Genomic DNA, 25,948 nt, shown 5'->3' on the forward strand with positions numbered 1-25,948 from the left:
CTCCTTCAAGACTGTTGGTAAAGCATTCCTCATGATGCTGGTTGAGAAAATGCCAAGAGTGTACAAAGTTGTCCTTCAAGGCAAAGGGTGGCTACTTTGAAGAATCTAAAATATATATTGATTTGTTTAACACTTTTTGGGTTACTACGTACATGATTTCATTAGTGTTATTTCATCATTTTGATGTGTTCACTATTATTCTACAATGTAGAAAATAGTACAAATAAAGAAAAACTCTTGAATGAGTAGGTGTGTCCAAACTTTTGACTGGTCCTGTAAATATTACCTCAGTTACCTAGACTAACCCGTACCCCTGCACATTGACTTGGTATAGGTACCCCTTGTATACAGCCCCGTTATCGTTATTGTGTTACTATTTTCCCTAGAGTAAGTTATCACATTTTTCTTACCTTTTAAAAACTAAGCATTTTAAGGTAAGGTTGTTTTCGGCACATGTGACAAACACAATTAGATTAGATTTGAGCTTTGATTATTACACACACACACACATTAATGGATTGTGTATTAGAGACACCACCTGTCGGAGGACAATATGGCCCTGTCCTAGATGTCCTCTAGCCTGGTCCCAGATCTGTTAGTGCTCTTTCCAACTCCATTGCTGTCATTGTACATCCATGTTTGGCATGACAATTCCATTTGGAGCAAAAACAGACTGGCACCCAGGCTAGTCCTCTTCCTCATCTATGAAAGGAATGTCCAGCTCTGAGAAGGTCCTGCTCCTGGTCTTGTTGTGGGCTGGGGGTTCTATCCATTTAGCCTGGTCATGGCCTGTGGCTGTAGTAGTTCTCTGGGCCAGGTTAGGTGGCTTAGGAGGGCCCTCCTGCCTCTGGCTCCTCCACAACAGGTTCACTCTGCCTGGTGGAGAAAGTCTGGATTATTAAGAGGCGTTGGCTAAACCACATACTGATCTGGGACCAGCATGCTAGTTAAGGGCCTGGTAGAGACACTCTGGATTAATGTAATAGCAGCTGGTCCCAGATCTGTAGGTGCTGGGAATGACAATGAGAATCAGAGGAGTTAATATAATATTAGACATTTAGGTGGTCCCGGGAATCAAATCCACTATACTGGCTCTTCCAAGCACCATGCTCTACTAACTGAGCTACACGAAGCGCATACAGATCTGGGACCAGGCTCGTACAACAGGCTGATACAGTCGGCCTGCTCCTGATAATAATAAAAAAAGGTTCTTCCGTCAGAAATGAACAAAGAAGACACAAAGAAATACCATAGTTACTGTTACCTGGTTACACAAAACCAAGAAATATCATAGTTACTGTTACCTGGTTACACAAAACCCAGAAATACCATAGTTACTGTTACCTGGTTTCGCAAAAAACACAGAAATACCAAAGTTACTGGTAAGGCTGTCAGTAAATCATTCACCTGGTTATACAAAACCCGCACTAAATGTATGAAGACTGCATGCATGACCCACTTTAACAGGGAATACACCACTTGTTTCTTCAAATCTCTCCCGTAATATAGCCAGGAGTTGGCTAGCAGGAGATCGGTAAAAATAACTCAAATACTGTATGTCAACCAATGTCCCAGTAAAAGAAAAACAAGGCTTTATTTTACAGCCCGGTTTAAGAATCTCATAGTAGTACCATCACAACATACTTATTAGATTATTGTTTTCATAAGTCATTTCTAAGTTTCTACCTGGGCTGTAAAATAAAGAATAGGCTGTAACAGTGGGTTGTAAAATAAAGAATAGGCTGTAACAGTGGGCTGTAAAATAAAGAATAGGCTGTTACAGTGGGCTGTAGTAAAATAAAGAATAGGCTGTAACAGTGGGCTGTAAAATAAAGAATAGGCTGTAACAGTGGGCTGTAGTAAAATAAAGAATAGGCTGTTACAGTGGGCTGTAAAATAAAGAATAGGCTGTAACAGTGGGCTGTAGTAAAATAAAGAATAGGCTGTAACGGTGGGCTGTAAAATAAAGAATAGGCTGTAACAGTGGGCTGTAAAATAAAGAATAGGCTGTAACGGTGGGCTGTAAAATAAAGAATAGGCTGTAACGGTGGGCTGTAAAATAAAGAATAGGCTGTAACGGTGGGCTGTAGTAAAATAAAGAATAGGCTGTAACGGTGGGCTGTAAAATAAAGAATAGGCTGTTACAGTGGGCTGTAGTAAAATAAAGAATAGGCTGTAACGGTGGGCTGTAAAATAAAGAATAGGCTGTAACGGTGGGCTGTAGTAAAATAAAGCCTTACCGAAAACGAACAGTTGAAAAGAGTTGAAGTGCAAGAAGGCAGAGGATGGTGTAGGCCTACCCAACCTCTCTACTGACCTTCTCAGTCTCCAGGCTCCCCACTATCCTCTAACGGGGGTGGACAATTCCAGTCCTCGTGGGCCTGATTGGTGTCACAGTTTTGCCCCCAGCACCAGCTAACACACCTGACTCCAATAATCACCTAATCATGATCTTCAGTTTAGAATGCAATGTGATTAATCAGCTGTGTTTGCTAGGATGGAGAAGAAGTGTGACACCAATCAGGCCCCAGAAGACTGGAGTTGTCCACCCCTGCATCTAGCAGGATGGTGTAGGCCTACCGTAACTTTCTACTGACCTTCTGTGTCCAGGCTCTCTGAGCTGATGGATGACTCAGAGTCCAGGTTGTCGTTGTCGGAGTTCTCCTGCTCCAGCTCTGGCAACCTGCATGCCAGCTCCTCCCTGAAAAACACATACACACACCCATCCAGGAACGGTTTGACAAACACTGAGCTGAGCTGTATGGTATCTGGTGCCAGCTGTAACATACTAACTATAACAGTCATATATCTTTCACAGAGTCCAGCACGTTACACAAACACATTAACACCATGAAACATACAGAACTAAACAGCTTCTACAGTACCAACTAAGACAGTGTTTCTCGTTAACACATCTGATTAGTTCAGTTAGATGTGTTGATTTAGGTTCGAGATGACATGTTGCCCCCGACAACAGAGAACGAGAGGAGTCTCCATCTCTTCACTTACTTCTCCTGCTTGATGGATTTTATCCTTTCGATGAGGGTCCTCTCTGATTCCATGTCTATATCCAACGGGTCAAGGCTGTCCATGTGAGGGGCGTCCAGCTCCGATGAAGGTTTCTCTGAGATCTGTAGATATACAGTAGATGAGTCAATACACCAGAGACAGGAAGACAAACCTCCTTAGGGAACCTGGCATTCCCAAAGTGAAATTCTCAGTGGGAATGATGGAACTTCCCACAGTGATCCATATCCGTATTCACAGATATTCTTAGTATATCAAGTTTATATTCACAGTAGAGCATTAAAGGGTAATCAGAATAGATACACTGATACATTACATGGCCAAAAGTATGTAGACATCCTTTCAAATTAGTGGATTTGTCTATTTCAGCCACATCCGTTGCTGACAGGCGTGTAAAATCGAACACACGGCCATAAAATGTCCTTAGAAAAACATTGGCAGTAGAATGGCCTTACTGAAGAGCTCAGTGACATTCAATGTGGCACCGTCATGCCACCTTTCCAACAAGTCAGTTCGTCAAATTTATGCCCTGCTAGAGCTGCCCTGCTAGAGCTGCCCTGCTAGAGCTGCCCTGCTAGAGCTGCCCTGCTAGAGCTGCCCTGCTAGAGCTGCCCCCGGTCAACTGTAAGTGATGTTATTGTGAAGTGGAAACGTCTAGAAGCAACAACGGCTCAGCTGCAAAGTGGTAGGTCCCACAAGCTCACAGAACGGGACCACTGGGTGCTCACTACCGAGTTCCATCTGCCTCCGGAAGCAACGTCAGCACAAGAACTGTTCGTTGGAAGCTTCCCGAAATAAGCTTCCATGGCCGAGCAGCCGCACACAAGCCTAAGATCATCATGCGTAATGCCAAACATCGGCTGGAGTGTTGTAAAGCTTGCCGCCATTGAACTCTGGAGAGGTGGAGACGCGCATTCTCTGGAGTGATGAATCACGCTTCACCATCTGGCAGTGCGACGGACGAATCTGGGTTTGGCGGATGCCAGGAGGACGTTACCTGCCCCAATGCATAGTGCCAACTGTAAAGTTTGGTGGAGGAGGAATAATGGTCTGGGGCTGTTTTTAAATGGTTCGGGCTAGTCCCCTTAGTTCCAGTGAAGGGAAATCTTAACGCTACAGCATACAATGACATTCTAGACGATTCTGTGCTTCCAACTTTGTGACAACAGTATGGAGTACGGTGTAAGCACACTGTCCTTACAGTGTTCTGTCTCTTGAGTTTGAGCTGGTTGACAGCCAGGGCCTCAGCGTATTCCAGCTCGGTGATATCCTTCATCTTCTCAGTGTACCGTCTGAACTGTTCTGAAATCAGGATCTCCATACACCTGGGGGAGAGAGGAAACGTCAGGGGTTAGGGCTTCTTACAACAAAATAATCACAGAATGCTTACTAAAGACTGACTCCATCCTACCTTGAGATATACTGTATGTACACACATGTAACCCTAAACTGGGAAGTAGCATATACTGTATTCCATTGTGCAAGTCTCTTTTTAACGTTTGCTGAACATATTTTTTTTTGTGATATCTAATACCTGCTCAAAGACATTGGATGTGCGTATGTCAACTTTTCCTATATAGACTCACGTGGTTGTCTTGGAGACGTCCTTCATGACTAGGAAGGGGTCAGTGGTGTCTTGGGATCGCAGGATGCAGGGGGCAAACACTATGGCCAGGGAGTTGGCGGACATCCTGTTGTGTTTTTCCTCCTTTGCCACTCTGGAGGAAGTAACAAAAAAAACTCTATCAAGATCTGACACAGCTCGTCTATTATCGTTCTAATACACAACGAGGTTATAAATGACCTGTGGCATAACCGGGGCCCAGAGTTTTCCCTAGTCAGGTCACGTGGTTAGGGAAAACTCAGGGACCTAAGTTCAAGCCTAGCGGGAAAGCCTTTGTATGATAGATGGTGATTTACAAACATCAGTCAACATGAATACACATATGTGTAAAAGAGTGTAAAACAGAAAATGGGGTATATAATAACCTACCTGACCAGGTGAATAGGGGGTATATAATAACCTACCTGACCAGGTGAAAGGGGGGTATATAACCACCTACCTGACCAGGTGAAAGGGGGTATATAACCACCTATCTGACCAGGTGAAAGGGAGGTATATAACCACCTATCTGACCAGGTGAAAGGGGGTATATAATAACCTACCTGACCAGGTGAAAGGGGGTATATAATAACCTACCTGACCAGGTGAAAGGGGGGTATATAACCACCTACCTGACCAGGTGAAAGGGGGGTATATAACCACCTATCTGACCAGGTGAAAGGGAGGTATATAACCACCTATCTGACCAGGTGAAAGGGGGGTATTTAACCACCTATCTGACCAGGTGAAAGGGGGGTATATAACCACCTATCTGACCAGGTGAAAGGGGGGTATATAACCACCTACCTGACCAGGTGAAAGGGGGGTATATAACCACCTACCTGACCAGGTGAAAGGGGGGTATATAACCACCTACCTGACCAGGTGAAAGGGGGGTATATAACCACCTACCTGACCAGGTGAAAGGGGGGTATATAATAACCTACCTGACCAGGTGAAAGGGGGGTATATAATAACCTACCTGACAAGGTGAAAGGGGGGTATATAACCACCTACCTGACCAGGTGAAAGGGGGGTATATAACCACCTACCTGACCAGGTGAAAGGGGGGTATATAACCACCTATCTGACCAGGTGAAAGGGGGGTATATAACCACCTATCTGACCAGGTGAAAGGGGGGTATATAACCTATCTGACCAGGTGAAAGGGGGGTATATAACCACCTACCTGACCAGGTGAAAGGGGGGTATATAACCACCTACCTGACCAGGTGAAAGGGGGGTATATAACCACCTATCTGACCAGGTGAAAGGGGGGTATATAACCACCTATCTGACCAGGTGAAAGGGAGGTATATAACCACCTATCTGACCAGGTGAAAGGGGGGTATATAACCACCTACCTGACCAGGTGAAAGGGGGGTATATAATAACCTACCTGACCAGGTGAAAGGGAGGTATATAATAACCTACCTGACCAGGTGAAAGGGGGGTATATAACAACCTACCTGACCAGGTGAAAGGGGGGTATATAACCACCTACCTGACCAGGTGAAAGGGGGGTATATAACCACCTACCTGACCAGGTGAAAGGGGGGTATATAACCACCTACCTGACCAGGTGAAAGGGGGGTATATAACCACCTACCTGACCAGGTGAAAGGGGGGTATATAACCACCTACCTGACCAGGTGAAAGGGGGGTATATAACCACCTATCTGACCAGGTGAAAGGGGGGTATATAATAACCTACCTGACCAGGTGAAAGGGGGGTATATAATAACCTACCTGACCAGGTGAAAGGGGGGTATATAATAACCTACCTGACCAGGTGAAAGGGGGGTATATAATAACCTACCTGACCAGGTGAAAGGGGGGTATATAATAACCTACCTGACCAGGTGAAAGGGGGGTATATAATAACCTACCTGACCAGGTGAAAGGGGGGTATATAATAACCTACCTGACCAGGTGAAAGGGGGGTATATAATAACCTACCTGACCAGGTGAAAGGGGGTATATAACAACCTACCTGACCAGGTGAAAGGGAGGTATATAACCACCTACCTGACCAGGTGAAAGGGGGGTATATAACCACCTACCTGACCAGGTGAAAGGGGGTATATAATAACCTACCTGACCAGGTGAAAGGGAGGTATATAACCACCTACCTGACCAGGTGAAAGGGGGGTATATAACCACCTACCTGACCAGGTGAAAGGGGGGTATATAACCACCTACCTGACCAGGTGAAAGGGGGGTATATAACCACCTACCTGACCAGGTGAAAGGGAGGTATATAACCACCTACCTGACCAGGTGAAAGGGGGGTATATAACCACCTACCTGACCAGGTGAAAGGGGGGTATATAACCACCTACCTGACCAGGTGAAAGGGGGGTATATAACCACCTACCTGACCAGGTGAAAGGGGGGTATATAACCACCTACCTGACCAGGTGAAAGGGGGGTATATAACCACCTACCTGACCAGGTGAAAGGGGGGTATATAACAACCTACCTGACCAGGTGAAAGGGGGGGTATATAACAACCTACCTGACCAGGTGAAAGGGGGGTATATAATAACCTACCTGACCAGGTGAAAGGGGGGTATATAATAACCTACCTGACCAGGTGAAAGGGGGGTATATAATAACCTACCTGACCAGGTGAAAGGGGGGTATATAATAACCTACCTGACCAGGTGAAAGGGGGGTATATAATAACCTACCTGACCAGGTGAAAGGGGGGTATATAATAACCTACCTGACCAGGTGAAAGGGGGGTATATAATAACCTACCTGACCAGGTGAAAGGGGGGTATATAATAACCTACCTGACCAGGTGAAAGGGGGGTATATAATAACCTACCTGACCAGGTGAAAGGGGGGTATATAATAACCTACCTGACCAGGTGAAAGGGGGGTATATAATAACCTACCTGACCAGGTGAAAGGGGGGTATATAACCTACCTGACCAGGTGAAAGGGGGGTATATAATAACCTACCTGACCAGGTGAAAGGGGGGTATATAATAACCTACCTGACCAGGTGAAAGGGGGGTATATAATAACCTACCTGACCAGGTGAAAGGGGGGTATATAATAACCTACCTGACCAGGTGAAAGGGGGGTATATAATAACCTACCTGACCAGGTGAAAGGGGGGTATATAATAACCTACCTGACCAGGTGAAAGGGGGGTATATAATAACCTACCTGACCAGGTGAAAGGGGGGTATATAATAACCTACCTGACCAGGTGAAAGGGGGGTATATAATAACCTACCTGACCAGGTGAAAGGGGGGTATATAATAACCTACCTGACCAGGTGAAAGGGGGGTATATAATAACCTACCTGACCAGGTGAAAGGGGGGTATATAATAACCTACCTGACCAGGTGAAAGGGGGGTATATAATAACCTACCTGACCAGGTGAAAGGGGGGTATATAATAACCTACCTGACCAGGTGAAAGGGGGGTATATAATAACCTACCTGACCAGGTGAAAGGGGGGTATATAATAACCTACCTGACCAGGTGAAAGGGGGGTATATAATAACCTACCTGACCAGGTGAAAGGGGGGTATATAATAACCTACCTGACCAGGTGAAAGGGGGGTATATAATAACCTACCTGACCAGGTGAAAGGGGGGTATATAATAACCTACCTGACCAGGTGAAAGGGGGGTATATAATAACCTACCTGACCAGGTGAAAGGGGGGTATATAATAACCTACCTGACCAGGTGAAAGGGGGGTATATAATAACCTACCTGACCAGGTGAAAGGGGGGTATATAATAACCTACCTGACCAGGTGAAAGGGGGGTATATAATAACCTACCTGACCAGGTGAAAGGGGGGTATATAATAACCTACCTGACCAGGTGAAAGGGGGGTATATAATAACCTACCTGACCAGGTGAAAGGGGGGTATATAATAACCTACCTGACCAGGTGAAAGGGGGGTATATAATAACCTACCTGACCAGGTGAAAGGGGGGTATATAATAACCTACCTGACCAGGTGAAAGGGGGGTATATAATAACCTACCTGACCAGGTGAAAGGGGGGTATATAATAACCTACCTGACCAGGTGAAAGGGGGGTATATAATAACCTACCTGACCAGGTGAAAGGGGGGTATATAATAACCTACCTGACCAGGTGAAAGGGGGGTATATAATAACCTACCTGACCAGGTGAAAGGGGGGTATATAATAACCTACCTGACCAGGTGAAAGGGGGGTATATAATAACCTACCTGACCAGGTGAAAGGGGGGTATATAATAACCTACCTGACCAGGTGAAAGGGGGGTATATAATAACCTACCTGACCAGGTGAAAGGGGGGTATATAATAACCTACCTGACCAGGTGAAAGGGGGGTATATAATAACCTACCTGACCAGGTGAAAGGGGGGGTATATAATAACCTACCTGACCAGGTGAAAGGGGGGTATATAATAACCTACCTGACCAGGTGAAAGGGGGGTATATAATAACCTACCTGACCAGGTGAAAGGGGGGTATATAATAACCTACCTGACCAGGTGAAAGGGGGTATATAATAACCTACCTGACCAGGTGAAAGGGGGGTATATAATAACCTACCTGACCAGGTGAAAGGGGGGTATATAATAACCTACCTGACCAGGTGAAAGGGGGGTATATAATAACCTACCTGACCAGGTGAAGGGGGTATATAATAACCTACCTGACCAGGTGAAAGGGGGGTATATAATAACCTACCTGACCAGGTGAAAGGGGGGTATATAATAACCTACCTGACCAGGTGAAAGGGGGGTATATAATAACCTACCTGACCAGGTGAAAGGGGGGTATATAATAACCTACCTGACCAGGTGAAAGGGGGGTATATAATAACCTACCTGACCAGGTGAAAGGGGGGTATATAATAACCTACCTGACCAGGTGAAAGGGGGGTATATAATAACCTACCTGACAGGTGAAAGGGGGGTATATAATAACCTACCTGACCAGGTGAAAGGGGGGTATATAATAACCTACCTGACCAGGTGAAAGGGGGGTATATAATAACCTACCTGACCAGGTGAAAGGGGGGTATATAATAACCTACCTGACCAGGTGAAAGGGGGGTATATAATAACCTACCTGACCAGGTGAAAGGGGGGTATATAATAACCTACCTGACCAGGTGAAAGGGGGGTATATAATAACCTATCTGACCAGATGAACGTTTTTTTTTTAAATGTTTTATTTAACCTTTATTTAACTAGGCAAGTCAATTAAGGACAAATTCTTATTTACAATGACGGCCTACTGGGGAAAAGTTGGTTAACTGCCTTGTTCCGGGGCAGAACGACAGATTTTTACCTTGTCATCTCTGGGATTTGATCCAGCAACCTTTCGGTTACTGACCCAACGCTATAACCACAAGACTACCTACCACCCCAAACCTACGTGACCAGGTGAAAGGGGGGTATAACCAACCTGACCAGGTGAAAGGGGGGTATAACCAACCTGACCAGGTGAAAAGTGGGTATAACCTACCTGACCAAGTGAAAGACCAATCTCTCCAGTGTTTTGAAGTTAGCGGAGGGAAGCTCGTCCAGTTTCTGGTAGACCGCACGAAGCTGCTCAGATTGCTCTGGCAACTCTGCACATGAAATGTCACAATGTCAAATACAGTTATTTCAAGTACTTGAGGTTCGCTTGATTTATCTTGACTGCCTGGTGTGCAGGGTGGGCGGGGGTCTGCAGAGTTTGCACTTTTGGGACTATATCATTGGGTCAATTGTAGCCTAATGGGCAAGCTAAATGAAGTACACAAGTATTTGAAATGGATTTCACTGTCAACTCTGTACATGCAAAACATAGGTTTTTAAACCTTTTTGCTACGCTGTGACATTCTGAACAGGGCCCATGAGGCAGACTCACCGACGGCGTGCAGGAAGTCCTTGTAGAGGCGGTAAGTCAGGAGAGGGTCAGGCAGCTCTCTGAACCAGCGTTTCACCAGGCCAGTCACCGTGTGGATGGAGTAATTCTCCAGAGTTGCCGTCTCAGGGTCTGACAAAACAAAAAAAAGAGATTGCACTTCATTTTACGGTAGTTATTACCGGTACTTGCAATGCGCCGGATGATGTCATGCCATAGCTCTATGTTGTTCATGGCAGCTGGTAGGTCCTCTGTTCTGACACCAGTGTCTCGGCAGATGGTTCCCACATAATACATTCAATAGGAAAACAATGTTTTCTGGAAAAATGGACTTACTTGTCTCCAGTAGTTGGTGTAATTCCCTGGCGTGCGAGGCAGAACCAGATTTACGGTAGAGGCCCTCTGTGTACAGGCCATTCATCTCAACATGCTCCAGCAGCATCAGAAGTACCATGGGGATCGGGTAGGTCTTACTGGTCAGTACACACACCTGCACCCCAAAGTGCAGACAGCCAGGCCCCCCACCGTCCTAACACACAGGATTAATCAATAGTCTTGGCAAACTTTACTTCACTAAGTTAACTTTACTTGTTAAAATGGAGTTAAAAATGGAGCCGGAGAAGAATGCAGACATTTACATGTCCCCAACCGATTGTGTTTTTTGTTAGTTTATTTGCAACTTTAAAAAATTTGTTTTTTAACTTATTTTGTACATAATGTTGCCGCTACAGTCTCTCATGACCGAAAATAACTTCTGGACATCAGGACTGTGATTACTCACCACGAACTGGCAGAATCCTTTTTTTCCTTTAACGAGTCTGACGAGCCCGACGCGAACGATATACTGCTTTCTCGGGAACAGGCCCAGATCCCCATGATTTGCGTGAAGAGGAGGCGGAGAAAAAAGGGGCCAGAGGGCGGGCAGCCTTCTGAGAATTCGTAGGCGATCGAATAAACCCACACTTCCTTCCATTCTGCTAGAAAACGTGCGATCTTTGGAGAATAAAATAGATGACCTACGCGCAAGATTAAACTACCAACGGGTCATTCAAAACTGTAATATCTTATGCTTCACGGAGTCGTGGCTGAACGACGACACTATCAACATACAGCTGGCTGGTTATACGCTGCTCCGGCAGGATAGAACAGCAGCGTCTGATAAGACAAGGGGCGGCGGACTATGTATTTTTGTAAATACTGTGGTGCGCGATATCTAAGGAATTCTCAAGCTATTGCTCACCTGAGGTAGTAATTTTGTCAAAATGCATACCAAATGAGTTTGTTTTACTACAATGTAAAAACTATTTAAACTGAGCCATGTTGGTTTAAAAAGCTGACTCTTCCAAATGAAAAATTGATCACTTGATATGATAAGCTGTAGACCACACTATCTACCTAGAGAGTTATTTGTATTTTTCATAGCTGTTTACATACCACCACAGTCAAAGGCTGGTACTAAGACAGCATTGAATGAGCTGTATTCCGTCAAAAGCAAACAAGAAAACGCTCACCCAGAGGCGGCGATCCTAGTAGCAGGGAAACTTAAATCTGTTTTACCAAATTTCTATCAGCATGTTAAATGTGCCATCGGAAGGTAAAAAACTCTGGACCACCTTTACTCCACACACAGATGCATACAAAGCTCTCCCTCGCCCTCCATTTGGCAAATCTGACCATAATTCTATCCTCCTGATTCCTGCTTACAACCACAAGCAGGAAGCACCCGTGACGAGATCAATAAAAAAGTGGTCAGATGAAGCAGATGCTAAGCTACAGGACTGTTTTGCAAGCACAGACTGGAGTAGGTTCCGGGATTTCTCTGATGGCATTGAGGAGCACACCATACCAGTCATTGGCTTCATCAATAAGTGCATTTATGACGTCGTCCCCACAGTGACCGTACGTACATATCCCAACCAGAAGCCATGGATTACAGGCAACATCCACACTGAGGTAAAGGCTAGAGCTGCCGCTTACAAGGAGCGGGACTCTAACCCGGGAAGCTTATAAGAAATCCTGCTATGCCCTTCGGCGAACCATCAAACAGGCAAAGCATCAATACAGGACAGAGATCGAATCGTACTACACTGGCTCTGATGCTTGTCGGATGTGGCAGGGCTTGCAAACCATTACAGACTACAATGGGAAGCACAGCCGAGAGCTGCCCAGTGACACAAGCCTACCAGATGAACTAAACTACTTCTCTATGCTCGCTTCGGGGCAAATAACACTGAAACATGCATGAGAGCACCAGCTGTTCCAGGAAGACTGTGTGATCACACTCTCCGCAGCCAAAGTGAGTAAGACCTTTAAACAGGTCAACATTCACAAGGCCGGAGGGGCCAGACGGATTACCAGGACGTGTACTGCGAGCATGCTCTGACCAACTGGCAAATGTCTTCACTGACATTTTGAACCTCTCCCCCTCTGAGTCTGTAATATCAACATGTTTAAGCAGACCACCATAATACCTGTGCCCAAGAACACTAAGGTAACTGGCCTAAATGACTATTGACCCGTAGCACTCACATCTGTAGCCATGAAGTGCTTTGAAAGGCTGGTCATGGCTCACATCAACACCATTATTCCAGAAACCCTAGACCCACTCCAATTTGCATACCGCCCCAACAGATCCACAGATGACGCAATCTCTATTGCACTCCACACTGCCCTTTCACACCTTTATGAGAATGCTATTCATTGACTACAGCTCAGCATTCAACACCATAGTGCTCTCAAAGCTCATCAATAAACTAAGGACCCTGGGACTAAACACCTCCCTCTGCAACTGGATCCTGGACTTCCTTACGTGCCGCCCCCAGGTGGTAAGGGTAGGTAACAACACATCCGCTACGCTGATCCTCAACACGGAGACCCCTTAGGGGTGCGTGCTCAGTTCCCTCCTGTACCCCCTGTTAACTCATGACTGCACAGCCAGGCACGACCCCAACATCATCATTATATTTGCCGATGACACAAAAGTGGTAGGCCTGATCACCGACAACGATGAGACAGCCTATAGGGAGGAGGTCAGAGTCCTGGCCATGTGGTGCCAGGATAACAACCTCTCCCTCAATGTGATCAAGACTAAGGAGATGATTGTGGACTACAGGAAAAAGAGGACCAAGTACACCCCCATTCTCATCGACTGGGCTGCAGTGGAGCAGGTTGAGAGCTTCAAGTTCCTTGGTGTCCACATCAACAACAAACTAACATGGTCCAAGCACACCAAGACAGTCGTGAAGATGGCACGACAAAACCTATTCCCCCTCAGGAGACTGAGAAGACTTGGCATGGGTCCTGAGATCCTCAAAAGGTTCTACAGCTGCACCATTGAGAGCATCCTGCCTGGTTGCATCACTGCCTGGTACGGCAACTGCTCGGCCTCCGACCACAAGGCACTACAGAGGGTAGTGCGAACGGCCCAGTACATCCCTGGGGCCAAGCTTCCTGCCATCCAGGACCTCTATACCAGGCGGTGTCAGAGGAAGGCCCTAACAACTGTCAAAGACTCCAGCCACCTTAGTCATAGACTGTTTTCTCTGCTGCCACACGGCAAGCGGTACCGGAGCGTCAAGTCTAGGTCCAAGAGGTTTCTAAACAGCTTCTACCCCCAAGTCATAAGACTCCTGAACACCTAATCAAATGGCTACCTAGACTATTTGCATTGCCCCCCCGTCTCTGTTGTCATCATCTATGCATAGTCACTTTAATAACTCTACATACATGTATATAGTCTCGCTATTGTTATTTTACTGCTGCTCTTTAATTACTTGTTACTTGTATTTCTTATTTTTATCCTTTTTTTAACTGCATTGTTGGTTAGGGACTCGTAAGTAAGCATTTCACTGTAAGGTCTACACCTGTTGTATTCGGCGCATGTGACTAATAACATTTGATTTGTCAGACTTAACTTGGTGAACTTGACAAACATTATTTGACAAACATTACTTGACAAACTGCTCACCAGCCTGGCACATCGAGTTGAGCAGTCAGTGATGATTTTGGAAAGGCATTTCTTGTGACATATCAATTTGCAAGCTAAACAAAAGAAGAGAGGAGAAAATAACACAATGATAAGATCTCGTTAAAATTCTGTTCAAATGTTCTCTTCTATATTCTAATTCTCTGTTCAAATGTTCTCTTCTATATTCTAATTCTCAGTTCTAATGTTGTCTTCTATATTCTAATTCTTTGTTCTAATGTTTTTCTATATTCTAATTCTCTGTTCTAATGTTGTCTTCTATATTCTAATTCTCAGTTCTAATGTTCTTCTATATTCTAATTCTCTGTTCTAATGTTGTCTTCTATATTCTAATTCTCTGTTCTAATGTTGTCTTCTATATTCTAATTCTCTTTTAAATGTTCTCTTCTGAAATCTAATTATGTGTTCTAATGTTCTCTTCTATATTCTAATTGTATGTTCTAATGTTCTCTTCTGAAATCTAATTCTCTTTTCTAATGTTCTCTTCTATATTCTAATTCTCTTTTCTAATGTTCTCTTCTATATTCTAATTATATGTTCTAATGTTCTCTTCTATATTCTAATTCTCTTTTCTAATGTTCTCTTGTATGTTTAATGGTGAACAACAGATAGCTACGCACCGCTGCACATGTAGGCCTTCTCCATACCCCAGATGTAGAAACCACACAGGTCACAGGACTGCCTGATGTTGACCTGGTACGTACTGAACATGTGACCTAAAGGGCTGTCGAGCTGGAAACACACAATACACATCATTCAAGCCGGACCATTGACCTGGGTTGCATTGACCTGGGTTGCATTGACCTGGGTTGCATTGACCTGGGTTGCATTGACCTGGGTTGCATTGACCTGGGTTGCATTGACCTGGGTTGCATTGACCTGGGTTGCATTGACCTGGGTTGCATTGACCTGGGTTGCATTGACCTGGGTTGCATTGACCTGGGTTGCATTGACCTGGGTTGCATTGACCTGGGTTGTGACAGTGATATTCTGAGATTTAACATAGTGTTGGTCGCAGCGAGACAACTCAACTTAGTGATGTCACAGCGAGACAACTCAACTTAGTGATGTCACAGCGAGACAACTCAACTTAGTGATGTCATAACGAGACAACTCAACTTAGTGATGTCATAACCAGACAACTCAACTTAGTGATGTCATAACCAGACAACTCAACTTAGTGATGTCATAACTTACACATTTTTTCTTTTTCGTCTTTGGCTTGTTCACGGTCTGCAACAAATAGAAAAGTAGATCAGACGTGGAATACATCTCTGAACCTCTTAAAATTACACCTTCAACTGATGTTTTACATTTGTCAAAACTATGTGTACTGCTGCTCTGGAAAATTCAAAAAAAGAGTCAAAGATAAAGTCAAAGATACTGTAGGTCAGACCCAAAGATCTGTGTCTGTAACATGTCTGTGTACCTGCATGTGTGTATACAGTATCCGCGTGTGAGTGGATGTGTGCGAGTGCCTGACTCAGAACTACCTTGACCGGCCCAAGCCCCGCTCGTTTGATCTCTCCCCGTATGAAGCCGTCCAGCATGGACTGGAACAGGTTGACCACCAGGCTGACCTCAGTCAGCTGCTTGGGGCCAGCATGACTGGACACACAGTTGCAGTAGCCCGTCATCAGGCCCTTATAGCTGATGTGGGGCTTCTGTTGACCAGGGGAGGGTAGAGGACAGGGTTAATGAAGGGTGTGGGGGTGTTAAGATATACAGCACATCCCAAATGTTCACACCAGTGCTGTGCTAAAAAATAAACGCTGAGAATAAAAATAACTGGTGCTCCAAAGTGCTTTATAAAGCACTTACCATGTGTGTGTACTCCTGGCCCTAGTCAAGCTCTATATATACACTGTTGATTTGGCTTCATCTCTCTTTCAAGACAGTCTTCTAAACTTGAATAGTACACCATGCATACTTAATTATAAACAAACCTAAAAGCTCCATACAACCATCTCTTCTAGTGCCAAGGTCAGGAAGTAAACTCACCAAGACGGAGTACATGCCCTTTATGGTCTCTCTGAACTGCATGGTGGCTGTAAGGAAGATCGTCTCTGTGGCTGACAGGTCCTTTACCCTGGTCCTCAGCTCGTTTACCTGGGAGGTATAGGAAGGTACATTATTTCATAGTAGTAGTAGTCTACTATTCAAAATAGCCTGGATTCAACTTTAAAATCCTCTGCAATAAGACGTGTAACTGGTAACAGCCGGTAGCCTTTCTAAAGATGCACTGCACCAGTAGCAGAGAGACAGACCGAGCGAATGAGTGAGCGAGCGACAGAGACAGAGTGAGTGAGTCAGACAGACAGAATGAGTGAGAGAGACAGAGACAGAGCGAGAGACAGAGCGAGAGACAGACAGAGCGAGAGACAGACAGAGCGAGAGACAGACAGAGCGAGAGACAGACAGAGCGAGAGACAGACAGAGCGAGAGACAGACAGAGCGAGAGACAGACAGAGCGAGAGACAGACAGAGCGAGAGACAGACAGAGCGAGAGACAGACAGAGCGAGAGACAGAGCGAGAGACAGAGCGAGAGACAGAGCGAGAGACAGACAGACAGAGCGAGAGACAGACAGACAGAGCGAGAGACAGACAGACAGAGCGAGAGACAGACAGACAGAGCGAGAGACAGACAGACAGAGCGAGAGACAGACAGACAGAGCGAGAGACAGACAGACAGAGCGAGAGACAGACAGACAGAGCGAGAGACAGACAGACAGAGCGAGAGACAGACAGACAGAGCGAGAGACAGACAGAGACAGACAGACAGAGACAGACAGACAGAGACAGACAGACAGAGAGAGAGACAGAGAGAATGCGTGACTCAGCAAGTTAGTCAGTCAAAACCTGCTCATGAAAGACCCTCTGAAGACTAAGGCTTTGGTAGCCTGGACCCAGATCAGTTTGGTAGCCTGGACCCAGATCAGTTTGGTAGCCTGGACCCAGATCAGTTTGGTAGCCTGGACCCAGATCAGTTTGGTAGCCTGGACCCAGATCAGTTTGGTAGCCTGGACCCAGATCAATTTGTGGTGCTTGAAAATGACTTAGCAAGTAGAACACAAATAGATCTAACACCAGGCTAGAGATCCTAATAAACTGGAAACACTCCTGAGGCGATTACAGGTGAGTGCCAGACAGGTGAGTGCCAGACAGGTGAGTGCCAGACAGGTGAGTGCCAGACAGGTGAGTGCCAGACAGGTGAGTGCCAGACAGGTGAGTGCCAGACAGGTGAGTGCCAGACAGGTGAGTGCCAGACAGGTGAGTGCCAGACAGGTGAGTGCCAGACAGGTGAGTGCCAGACAGGTGAGTGCCAGACAGGTGTCCCACCTGGTTCCCCAGGAACTCATCCAGGTGTCGGAGCTCGTCGGTGTCGGTGATCTCCCGTTCCAGAGAAGCATTCCACTGCTCGGAGACCCGCGTGGCTCGGCTGATCCTGATGTTACCATGCCCTTCACTGTTGTTCCCACGCCGCCCAGTGTACAGGGAGGAGGTAGAGGTGGCTATAGGTAAAGATACGTGTGTGTTTAGACAGATACAGAGAGGACATGTGGTTGAGATTATACCATTGATCACTAGATGGTAGTAGAGGAGAGACAGGATGTGAAAGGCACTAAAATAGTTTTCATCATAGCACAGTCTAAAGGTGGACAACACAGTGAGCGGTTTCCTGTAGGGGGTGGGACTACAGTACCTCCTTTCCCAGATGGTGCATTCTCATTGGTCACCATCCCGTATGCATTTCTCTGTGAGTTTCTAGTCGGCCGTTTCCTCCGAAACTTACTGAAGATGCCAAGCCTGTGGAACACAAAAGGGTTAATATGTAACCATGACAAAGAAAACGCAGCAGCGTTTTCCACACTCGGTCCAGGCAAAGATGATCTATTATATTGACAAGATGTTCGAGATCAGGTGGGACCATTCTAACCAATGAGAGGGTACAGTAGATACGCGTGTGAACAACAGGCATAACTAAGTCCTTTCTTTCTCAAAGTTGCCAGAATGCCAGTTGCATCCACTTACATGTAACAGCCTAAACGTTACAAAAACGTATATTTGATTAAAAATAAGCCTTACGTAATTCGACTCTCTAGTAGAACTCCATACAATAATAATGACATACAGTATCATATCCAGTCAATATAAGGACAATAACTCGTGTGTCCTAGTTGGCTGAATGGCCTTTACCTTTCAGGAGTGGTCGGCTGGGATTGGCTGGAGTCTCTGCGGGTTATGCTCACATCTGGGAGGCTGAAACTAGCCCCGTCCGTAGCAATATCAGAAGATTTCGGAAACTGAAAGATAAAACTAAATTACTGAACATCTGAGATTGTATGACATGAGACAACACAACCATGCTGGGGGCCAATCAGGTAGGCCGTTATTAACACGTAACACGTGAGGAGTGTTGGTGCCTAGAAAGGAAACTATTAAAAGGGACAGTGCAACATTTTGTCAAGGATCAGTTGAAAATGAGTTTTAGTGCAAAAATGTTGCACTATCACTTTAAGAACAGAGAAGTTTGTTTTCAGATCATCCCCTTTCCCCAGCATCTATAGGGGTAGTAGTAGCACATAAATCCCAGGCCCGGCAACACCAGAGTTAGTTAGTTAGCCTGCAGCAGCCACCACATCCTTAGCACAATACAGTCTTTCCTCCCCCTTCCTTCTCCCTACAGAGAGCTCGATACAGTCTCTCCTCCCCCTTCCTTCTCCCTACAGAGAGCTCGATACAGTCTCTCCTCCCCCTTCCTTCTCCCTACAGAGAGCTCTGTCTCTCCTCCCCCTTCCTTCTCCCTACAGAGAGCTCGGTCTCTCCTCCCCCTTCCTTCTCCCTACAGAGAGCTCTCATAGTCTCTCCCCCTTCCTTCTCCCTACAGAGAGCTCTCATAGTCTCTCCCCCTTCCTTCTCCCTACAGAGAGCTCGGTCTCTCCTCCCCCTTCCTCCTCCCTACAGAGAGCTCTCATAGTCCCCTCTCCCAGGAATGGACTGGGGTAAATGAATATGGTGGAAACACCTTCCAGACAATGCATGCACCACCAATCCACAGTCTAACCGCCACATGACCTGTGACCTTTTTGCTGTAATTAACAATAACCAAAGTATCTACTGCTTTCGTTGTTTATGCCCTTTATTCATCCAGGTAGGATATGAGTGATTATTCTGGGATTGGTAGGAACCCATAGTATTATTTCCAAGACAACATATTTCATTAATTCCTAAGATCAGCTTGAAACACTTTCACCTTCACAGATGTGAGGCCAATAAGAGGACATAGACTCAACAACTACAGAGCTAGCCCCAACTATCTTTGGGCTACTAGTGCTGGAATGTAAAGTATACACAGATTGACTGACATTGTCTCAACATTGTGACAAAAAAAAGAAGCCAGAAACAGAAACAGCCACTGTGCGTGTTTAGATGGCAACCTGGCAGGAGATGGTTATGACTGGCCACTGTTCTGTTTCTCTAGTCTGCAGAAGAGCAGCCTGCAGTTGTAGAAGTAGGTCCTTGCAGAGTGCAGAACACTGCAGACCCGTTCAGCTGCAGTAGTGACAGGATATGTCTGTAGAGACATACACAATGCCTGCACAGGAACAGTCGCGTGTGGCTCAGTTGGTAGAGCATGGTGTTTGCAACGCCAGGGTTGTGGGTTCGATTCCCACGGGGGACCAGTACGGAAAAAAAAAAAAATGTATGAAATGTATGCATTCACTACTGTAAGTCGCTCTGGATAAGAGCGTCTGCTAAATGACTAAAATGTAAATATGAACAGAGTCAGTCAGTGACAGTGTACCAGGGCCTGTAGTAGTATTCCATAGACTCAGGCCGGTTGGTCCCTGGACCCGGGGTTTATGAGGATGGACGTCGACTGCTGATTGGCTGGACTGGCCCATCCCATTGAGGGGGAGGGGGTAACTCCAAAAACTCATTCTCCTGGAAACCCCCAAGGTTAAGCATCAACACGTTGCGGGCGCAGGCTAACCCCTGACCCCTGTGCTTGGGTTGCTTGCGGTAGTGCACCTTGACCTATGATGGTCAGGAGAGGTCAAGAAGCACGGATGAAGTAAGGTGAGGGACAGAGATCCTTCACTGTCACAGGGCTGTGAACAGTAGGAACAAAACAGGAAAAATATTTTAGGGATCTCTTCAGCCGGTCAGTAGGGATCTATCCACCCTACTGACCGGCTGAAGAGTGGGATCTATCCATCCTACTGACCGGCTGAAGAGTGGGATCTATCCACCCTACTGACCGGCTGAAGAGTGGGATCTATCCATCCTACTGACCGGCTGAAGAGTGGGATCTATCCACCCTACTGACCGGCTGAAGAGTGGGATCTATCCACCCTACTGACCGGCTGAAGAGTGGGATCTATCCACCCTACTGACCGGCTGAAGAGTGGGATCTATCCACCCTACTGACCGGCTGAAGAGTGGGATCTATCCATCCTACTGACCAACTGAAGAGTGGGATCTATCCACCCTACTGACCAACTGAAGAGTGGGATCTATCCACCCTACTGACCAACTGAAGAGTGGGATCTATCCATCCTACTGACCGGCTGAAGAGTGGGATCTATCCACCCTACTGACCGGCTGAAGAGTGGGATCTATCCATCCTACTGACCAACTGAAGAGTGGGATCTATCCACCCTACTGACCAACTGAAGAGTGGGATCTATCCACCCTACTGACCAACTGAAGAGTGGGATCTATCCATCCTACTGACCAACTGAAGAGTGGGATCTATCCACCCTACTGACCAACTGAAGAGTGGGATCTATCCACCCTACTGACCAACTGAAGAGTGGGATCTATCCATCCTACTGACCAACTGAAGAGTGGGATCTATCCACCCTACTGACCAACTGAAGAGTGGGATCTATCCATCCTACTGACCAACTGAAGAGTGGGATCTATCCATCCTACTGACCGGCTGAAGAGTGGGATCTATCCATCCTACTGACCAGCTGAAGAGTGGGATCTATCCATCCTACTGACCAGCTGAAGAGTGGGATCTATCCATCCTACTGACCAGCTGAAGAGTGGGATCTATCCATCCTACTGACCAACTGAAGAGTGGGATCTATCCATCCATGGGTGTGTCAACATCAGTAGCATGTTTAAACATAACACTTCACATACAGTAGCCCTTTACGTATTATCTTAGCTCCCTGTGTAGGTGTGACATGTAATGTAGCAGCACCTCAGTTGTAGAGATGTGATATCTAGAGATGTGAGATGTAGAGATGTGCTATGCCATGTTGTGGTGTCTCTCTTTACGCAGTGTTGTGGTGTCTCTCTTTACGCAGTGTTGTGGTGTCTCTCTTTACGCAGTGTTGTGATGTCTCTCTTTACGCAGTGTTGTGGTGTCCCTCTTTACGCAGTGTTGTGGTGTCCCTCTTTACGCAGTGTTGTGGTGTCCCTCTTTACGCAGTGTTGTGGTGTCCCTCTTTACGCAGTGTTGTGGTGTCCCTCTTTACGCAGTGTTGTGGTGTCCCTCTTTACGCAGTGTTGTGGTGTCCCTCTTTACGCAGTGTTGTGGTGTCCCTCTTTACGCAGTGTTGTGGTGTCCCTCTTTACGCAGTGTTGTGGTGTCCCTCTTTACGCAGTGTTGTGGTGACCCTCTTTACGCAGTGTTGTGGTGACCCTCTTTACGCAGTGTTGTGGTGACCCTCTTTACGCAGTGTTGTGGTGTCCCTCTTTACGCAGTGTTGTGGTGTCCCTCTTTACGCAGTGTTGTGGTGTCCCTCTTTACGCAGTGTTGTGGTGTCTCTCTTTACGCAGTGTTGTGGTGTCCCTCTTTACGCAGTGTTGTGGTGTCCCTCTTTACGCAGTGTTGTCTCTCTTTACGCAGTGTTGTGGTGTCCCTCTTTACGCAGTGTTGCAGTGTCCCTCTTTACGCAGTGTTGTGGTGTCCCTCTTTACGCAGTGTTGTGGTGTCCCTCTTTACGCAGTGTTGTGGTGTCTCTCTTTACGCAGTGTTGTGGTGTCCCTCTTTACGCAGTGTTGTGGTGTCCCTCTTTACGCAGTGTTGTGGTGTCTTGTCGTGATGTGTGTTTTGTCCTACATTTTTGTGATATATGATATGCAGAGATGTGACGTAATAGTGTAACGGGAGTAGAGTTATGACAGTATGAGAAAACAGTACCTCAGAATGAGAAAACAGTACCTCAGAATGACAAAACAGTACCTCAGAATGACAAAACAGTACCTCAGAATGACAAAACAGTACCTCAGAATGACAAAACAGTACCTCAGAATGACAAAACAGTACCTCAGAATGACAAAACAGTACCTCAGAATGACAAAACAGTACCTCAGAATGACAAAACAGTACCTCAGAATGACAAAACAGTACCTCAGTAGCGAAGAGAGAGCTGTCTGACACCGACCCAGAGTTCCTGAGTTTGAGAGAAATGTGAAATCTGTTAAAATTCAAGAAATATCTATAAGATATTGATGAAAGATAAAAATCAGAGAATGGGGCAGTTTATTAGGTACACCACCCGTTCACAAAAATAGTTCGCTCCTACAGACAGTGAGTCACGTGGCCGTGGCATGCTATATAACGCAGGCAGACAGGCATAGAGGCTTTCAGTTACTGTTCAACTTGAATGTTAGAATGGGCAAAACGAGAGACCTAAGCGACATTGAGCGTGGTATGATCGTCGGTGCCGGGAGCGCCGGTTCCAGTATCTCAGAAATGTCCGGCCTCCTGGGCTTTTCACGCACGACAGTGGGTTTACCGAGAATGGTGACAAACAAAAACCATCCAGTCCTGTGGTGAAAACAGCTCGTTGATGACAGGTCGAAAGAGAATGGCAAGAATCGTTCAAGCTAAGAGGCGGGCCACAAACAGGCAAATAATGGCGCAGTATAACAGTGGTGTTCAGAATTCTATCTCGGAACACACAACTTGTCGGTCCTTGTCACGGATTGGCTCTTTGCAGCAAACGATCACACCGGGTTCCACTCCTATCAGCTAAGAAGCGGCTCCAGTGGGCACGAAAACACCACCAATGGACAATTGAGGAGTGGAAAAACATTGCCCGGTCCGACAAATCCCAGTTCCTATTGCGTCATGCTGATGGCAGAGTCAGGATTTGGCGTAAACAGCATGTGTCCATGACCACATCCTGCCTGGTGTCAACGGTACAGGCTCGTGGTGGTAATGTAATGGTATGGGGAATGTTTCCATGGCACACGTTAGGTCCCTTGATACCAACTGAGCAACATTTCCATTCCCCAAAGAATTCAAGCTGTTCTGGAGGCAAAAGGGGGTCCGATCCGGTACTAGTTGGGTGTACCTAATAAACTGGCCAATGAGTGTATATCTGGCTACTGATTCAAGATCATATCGAGAGGACATTGAAAAGATCCTAACAGGTACAGTTGAGAGAAATACTAAAACATGACATAACCAGTGACGTAGTCGTAAGAAAACAGGTGGGTAAACGCTGATCGCAGTTCGCGGTGAATAAAGCACCGCTCGCTGTACTGGCAAAGCCTTTTTCCGCAAAAGCTGGGTAAACAAAATTTTCAAAAAGTACGTAAATCCCGTTTACTCTTTCCACTACACCACTGGACATGTCATTATCGTAACATGATATAACATTATCATAACATGACATAACATTATCGTATCATGACATAACATTATCGTAACATGATATGTCATTATCGTAACATATCATTATCGTAACATGACATATCATCATCGTAACATGACATATCATCATCGTAACATGACATATCATAATCGTAACATGACATATCATCATCGTAACATGACATGCCATTATCGTAACATGACATATCATCATCGTAACATGACATGTCATTATCGTAACATGACATATCATCATCGTAACATGACATGCCATTATCGTAACATGACATGTCATTATCGTAACATGACATATCATCATCGTAACATGACATGTCATTATCGTAACATGACATGTCATTATCGTAACATGACATGTCATTATCGTAACATGACATGTCATTATCGTAACATGACATGTCATTATCGTAACATGACATGTCATTATCGTAACATGACATGTCATTATCGTAACATATCATTATCGTAACATGACATGTCATTATCGTAACATATCATTATCGTAACATGACATATCATTATCGTAACATGACATATCATTATCATAACATATCATTATCATAACATGACATAACATACCGCAGCAACCCCTCCATATTCCTGGGGCGCTGGACCTCAGGGCAGGAGTCTTCCTGGTGTCCTCCCTCCGTCCTGCTCACATTCCATCCCTGAGCACGCTCCTTACTGTCCTCCAAGGTGGAGCAGCGCTTCAGTGAGCCTGTGTGGTGGGAGGGGCTGGTTGACTCCCCCTCTCCATCCCTGTTAAAAAACATCAGATGGATTTTTATAGTGCTTTTCAAGCTAGCAAAGCACTTTACATTGTATAATAATACATTTATATACCACTTTTCCAGCAGGTGCTCAAAGCTCTTTACATTTAAGCAGTAAGACCCAAGGGGGTGTGGTATATGGCCAATATACCACGGCTAAGGGCCAACCTTGGCACGACGCAACGCGGAGTGCCATGGTATATTAGCCATATAACACGAACCCCTGAGGTGCCTTATTGCTATTATAAACTGGTTACCAATGTAATTAAAAATAAAATGTTTTATCATACCCGTGGTATACGGTCTGATATACCATGGCTGTCAGCCAATCAGCATTCAGTTTACATTGTGTAATAATATATTTATATACACCACTTTTCCAGCAGGTGCTCAAAGCTCTTTACATTGTATTGGTGGTGGGGATGAGAGCTCACTCATCCTCTACCAATATGTAGCCGACACCCACCTGAATGATGCCATGGCAGCCATTTTGTGCCTTAAAGCTTATAGAAATGATGGGTGGCTGTCTGCGCTCTTAAAATGTCCTTCATGCCAAATAGTGTATGCTACAGGTGCGTAGGTATCAAAGTAAGAATGCTAGTGCCTGAAAGCTCACCACACATCAGCTACCACAGTGGAGAGGTAAGTGGTGAAGAATGGGTAGAGCGGGAGAGAGGTGAGGAATGGAAGTGAAACATACAGTACCTGCCAGCCTTGGCGTCTAGCGGGAAGGAGAGAGGTCTGTTGAAGGGAGGTGGAGAGCCTCTTCCCTCTCTCTTCTCCGTCTCAGTGTTCCTCTGGGCGGCCTTCTGTCCACTGACTTCTGGGCCTGTCCCGGGGCTTCTGTTGGGACCGTGTTCCTCACTGTGCTGCCTCCTCCTCAGCTCCATCCTCTCCAGGCTTCTCTGGTGCTGGGTTTGGTGCTGGTGCTTGGACTGCGTTTTGGGCGGGAGCTGGGGAGGCGTGGTGGGCTTCTCTCCCTCAGCCTTGGTGCTAGAAGTAGGGTCAGACATTTGTCCTGGTCAGTTAAACTCAGG

At 45.8% G+C, this 25,948-nt stretch overlaps 1 protein-coding gene across 1 annotated transcript in view; it reads right to left on the reverse strand.

Annotated features, from left to right (window-relative positions):
* Positions 1-416: 416 nt before the first annotated feature.
* LOC115157528 (unconventional myosin-IXb) overlaps positions 417-25,948 on the reverse strand; it is a 51,156-nt gene continuing 25,624 nt past the window's right edge. The window contains exons 22-40 of the mRNA XM_029705869.1: positions 25,617-25,904; positions 24,721-24,900; positions 22,873-22,915; positions 18,699-18,805; positions 18,205-18,308; positions 17,841-18,013; positions 16,502-16,609; positions 15,994-16,164; positions 15,698-15,733; positions 15,121-15,232; positions 14,483-14,556; positions 10,852-11,044; positions 10,519-10,647; positions 10,132-10,237; positions 4,614-4,745; positions 4,229-4,352; positions 3,010-3,131; positions 2,598-2,701; positions 417-876 (exon numbers count right to left, since the gene is read on the reverse strand). Coding sequence (XP_029561729.1) covers positions 686-876; positions 2,598-2,701; positions 3,010-3,131; positions 4,229-4,352; positions 4,614-4,745; positions 10,132-10,237; positions 10,519-10,647; positions 10,852-11,044; positions 14,483-14,556; positions 15,121-15,232; positions 15,698-15,733; positions 15,994-16,164; positions 16,502-16,609; positions 17,841-18,013; positions 18,205-18,308; positions 18,699-18,805; positions 22,873-22,915; positions 24,721-24,900; positions 25,617-25,904 — 2,497 coding nt within the window. The 3' untranslated portion in view covers positions 417-685. The remainder of the gene's footprint in view (positions 877-2,597; positions 2,702-3,009; positions 3,132-4,228; positions 4,353-4,613; positions 4,746-10,131; positions 10,238-10,518; positions 10,648-10,851; positions 11,045-14,482; positions 14,557-15,120; positions 15,233-15,697; positions 15,734-15,993; positions 16,165-16,501; positions 16,610-17,840; positions 18,014-18,204; positions 18,309-18,698; positions 18,806-22,872; positions 22,916-24,720; positions 24,901-25,616; positions 25,905-25,948) is intronic.

This window comes from Salmo trutta, chromosome 21 (genome assembly GCF_901001165.1).
Source record: "Salmo trutta chromosome 21, fSalTru1.1, whole genome shotgun sequence".
NCBI classification, from domain to species: Eukaryota; Metazoa; Chordata; class Actinopteri; order Salmoniformes; family Salmonidae; genus Salmo; species Salmo trutta.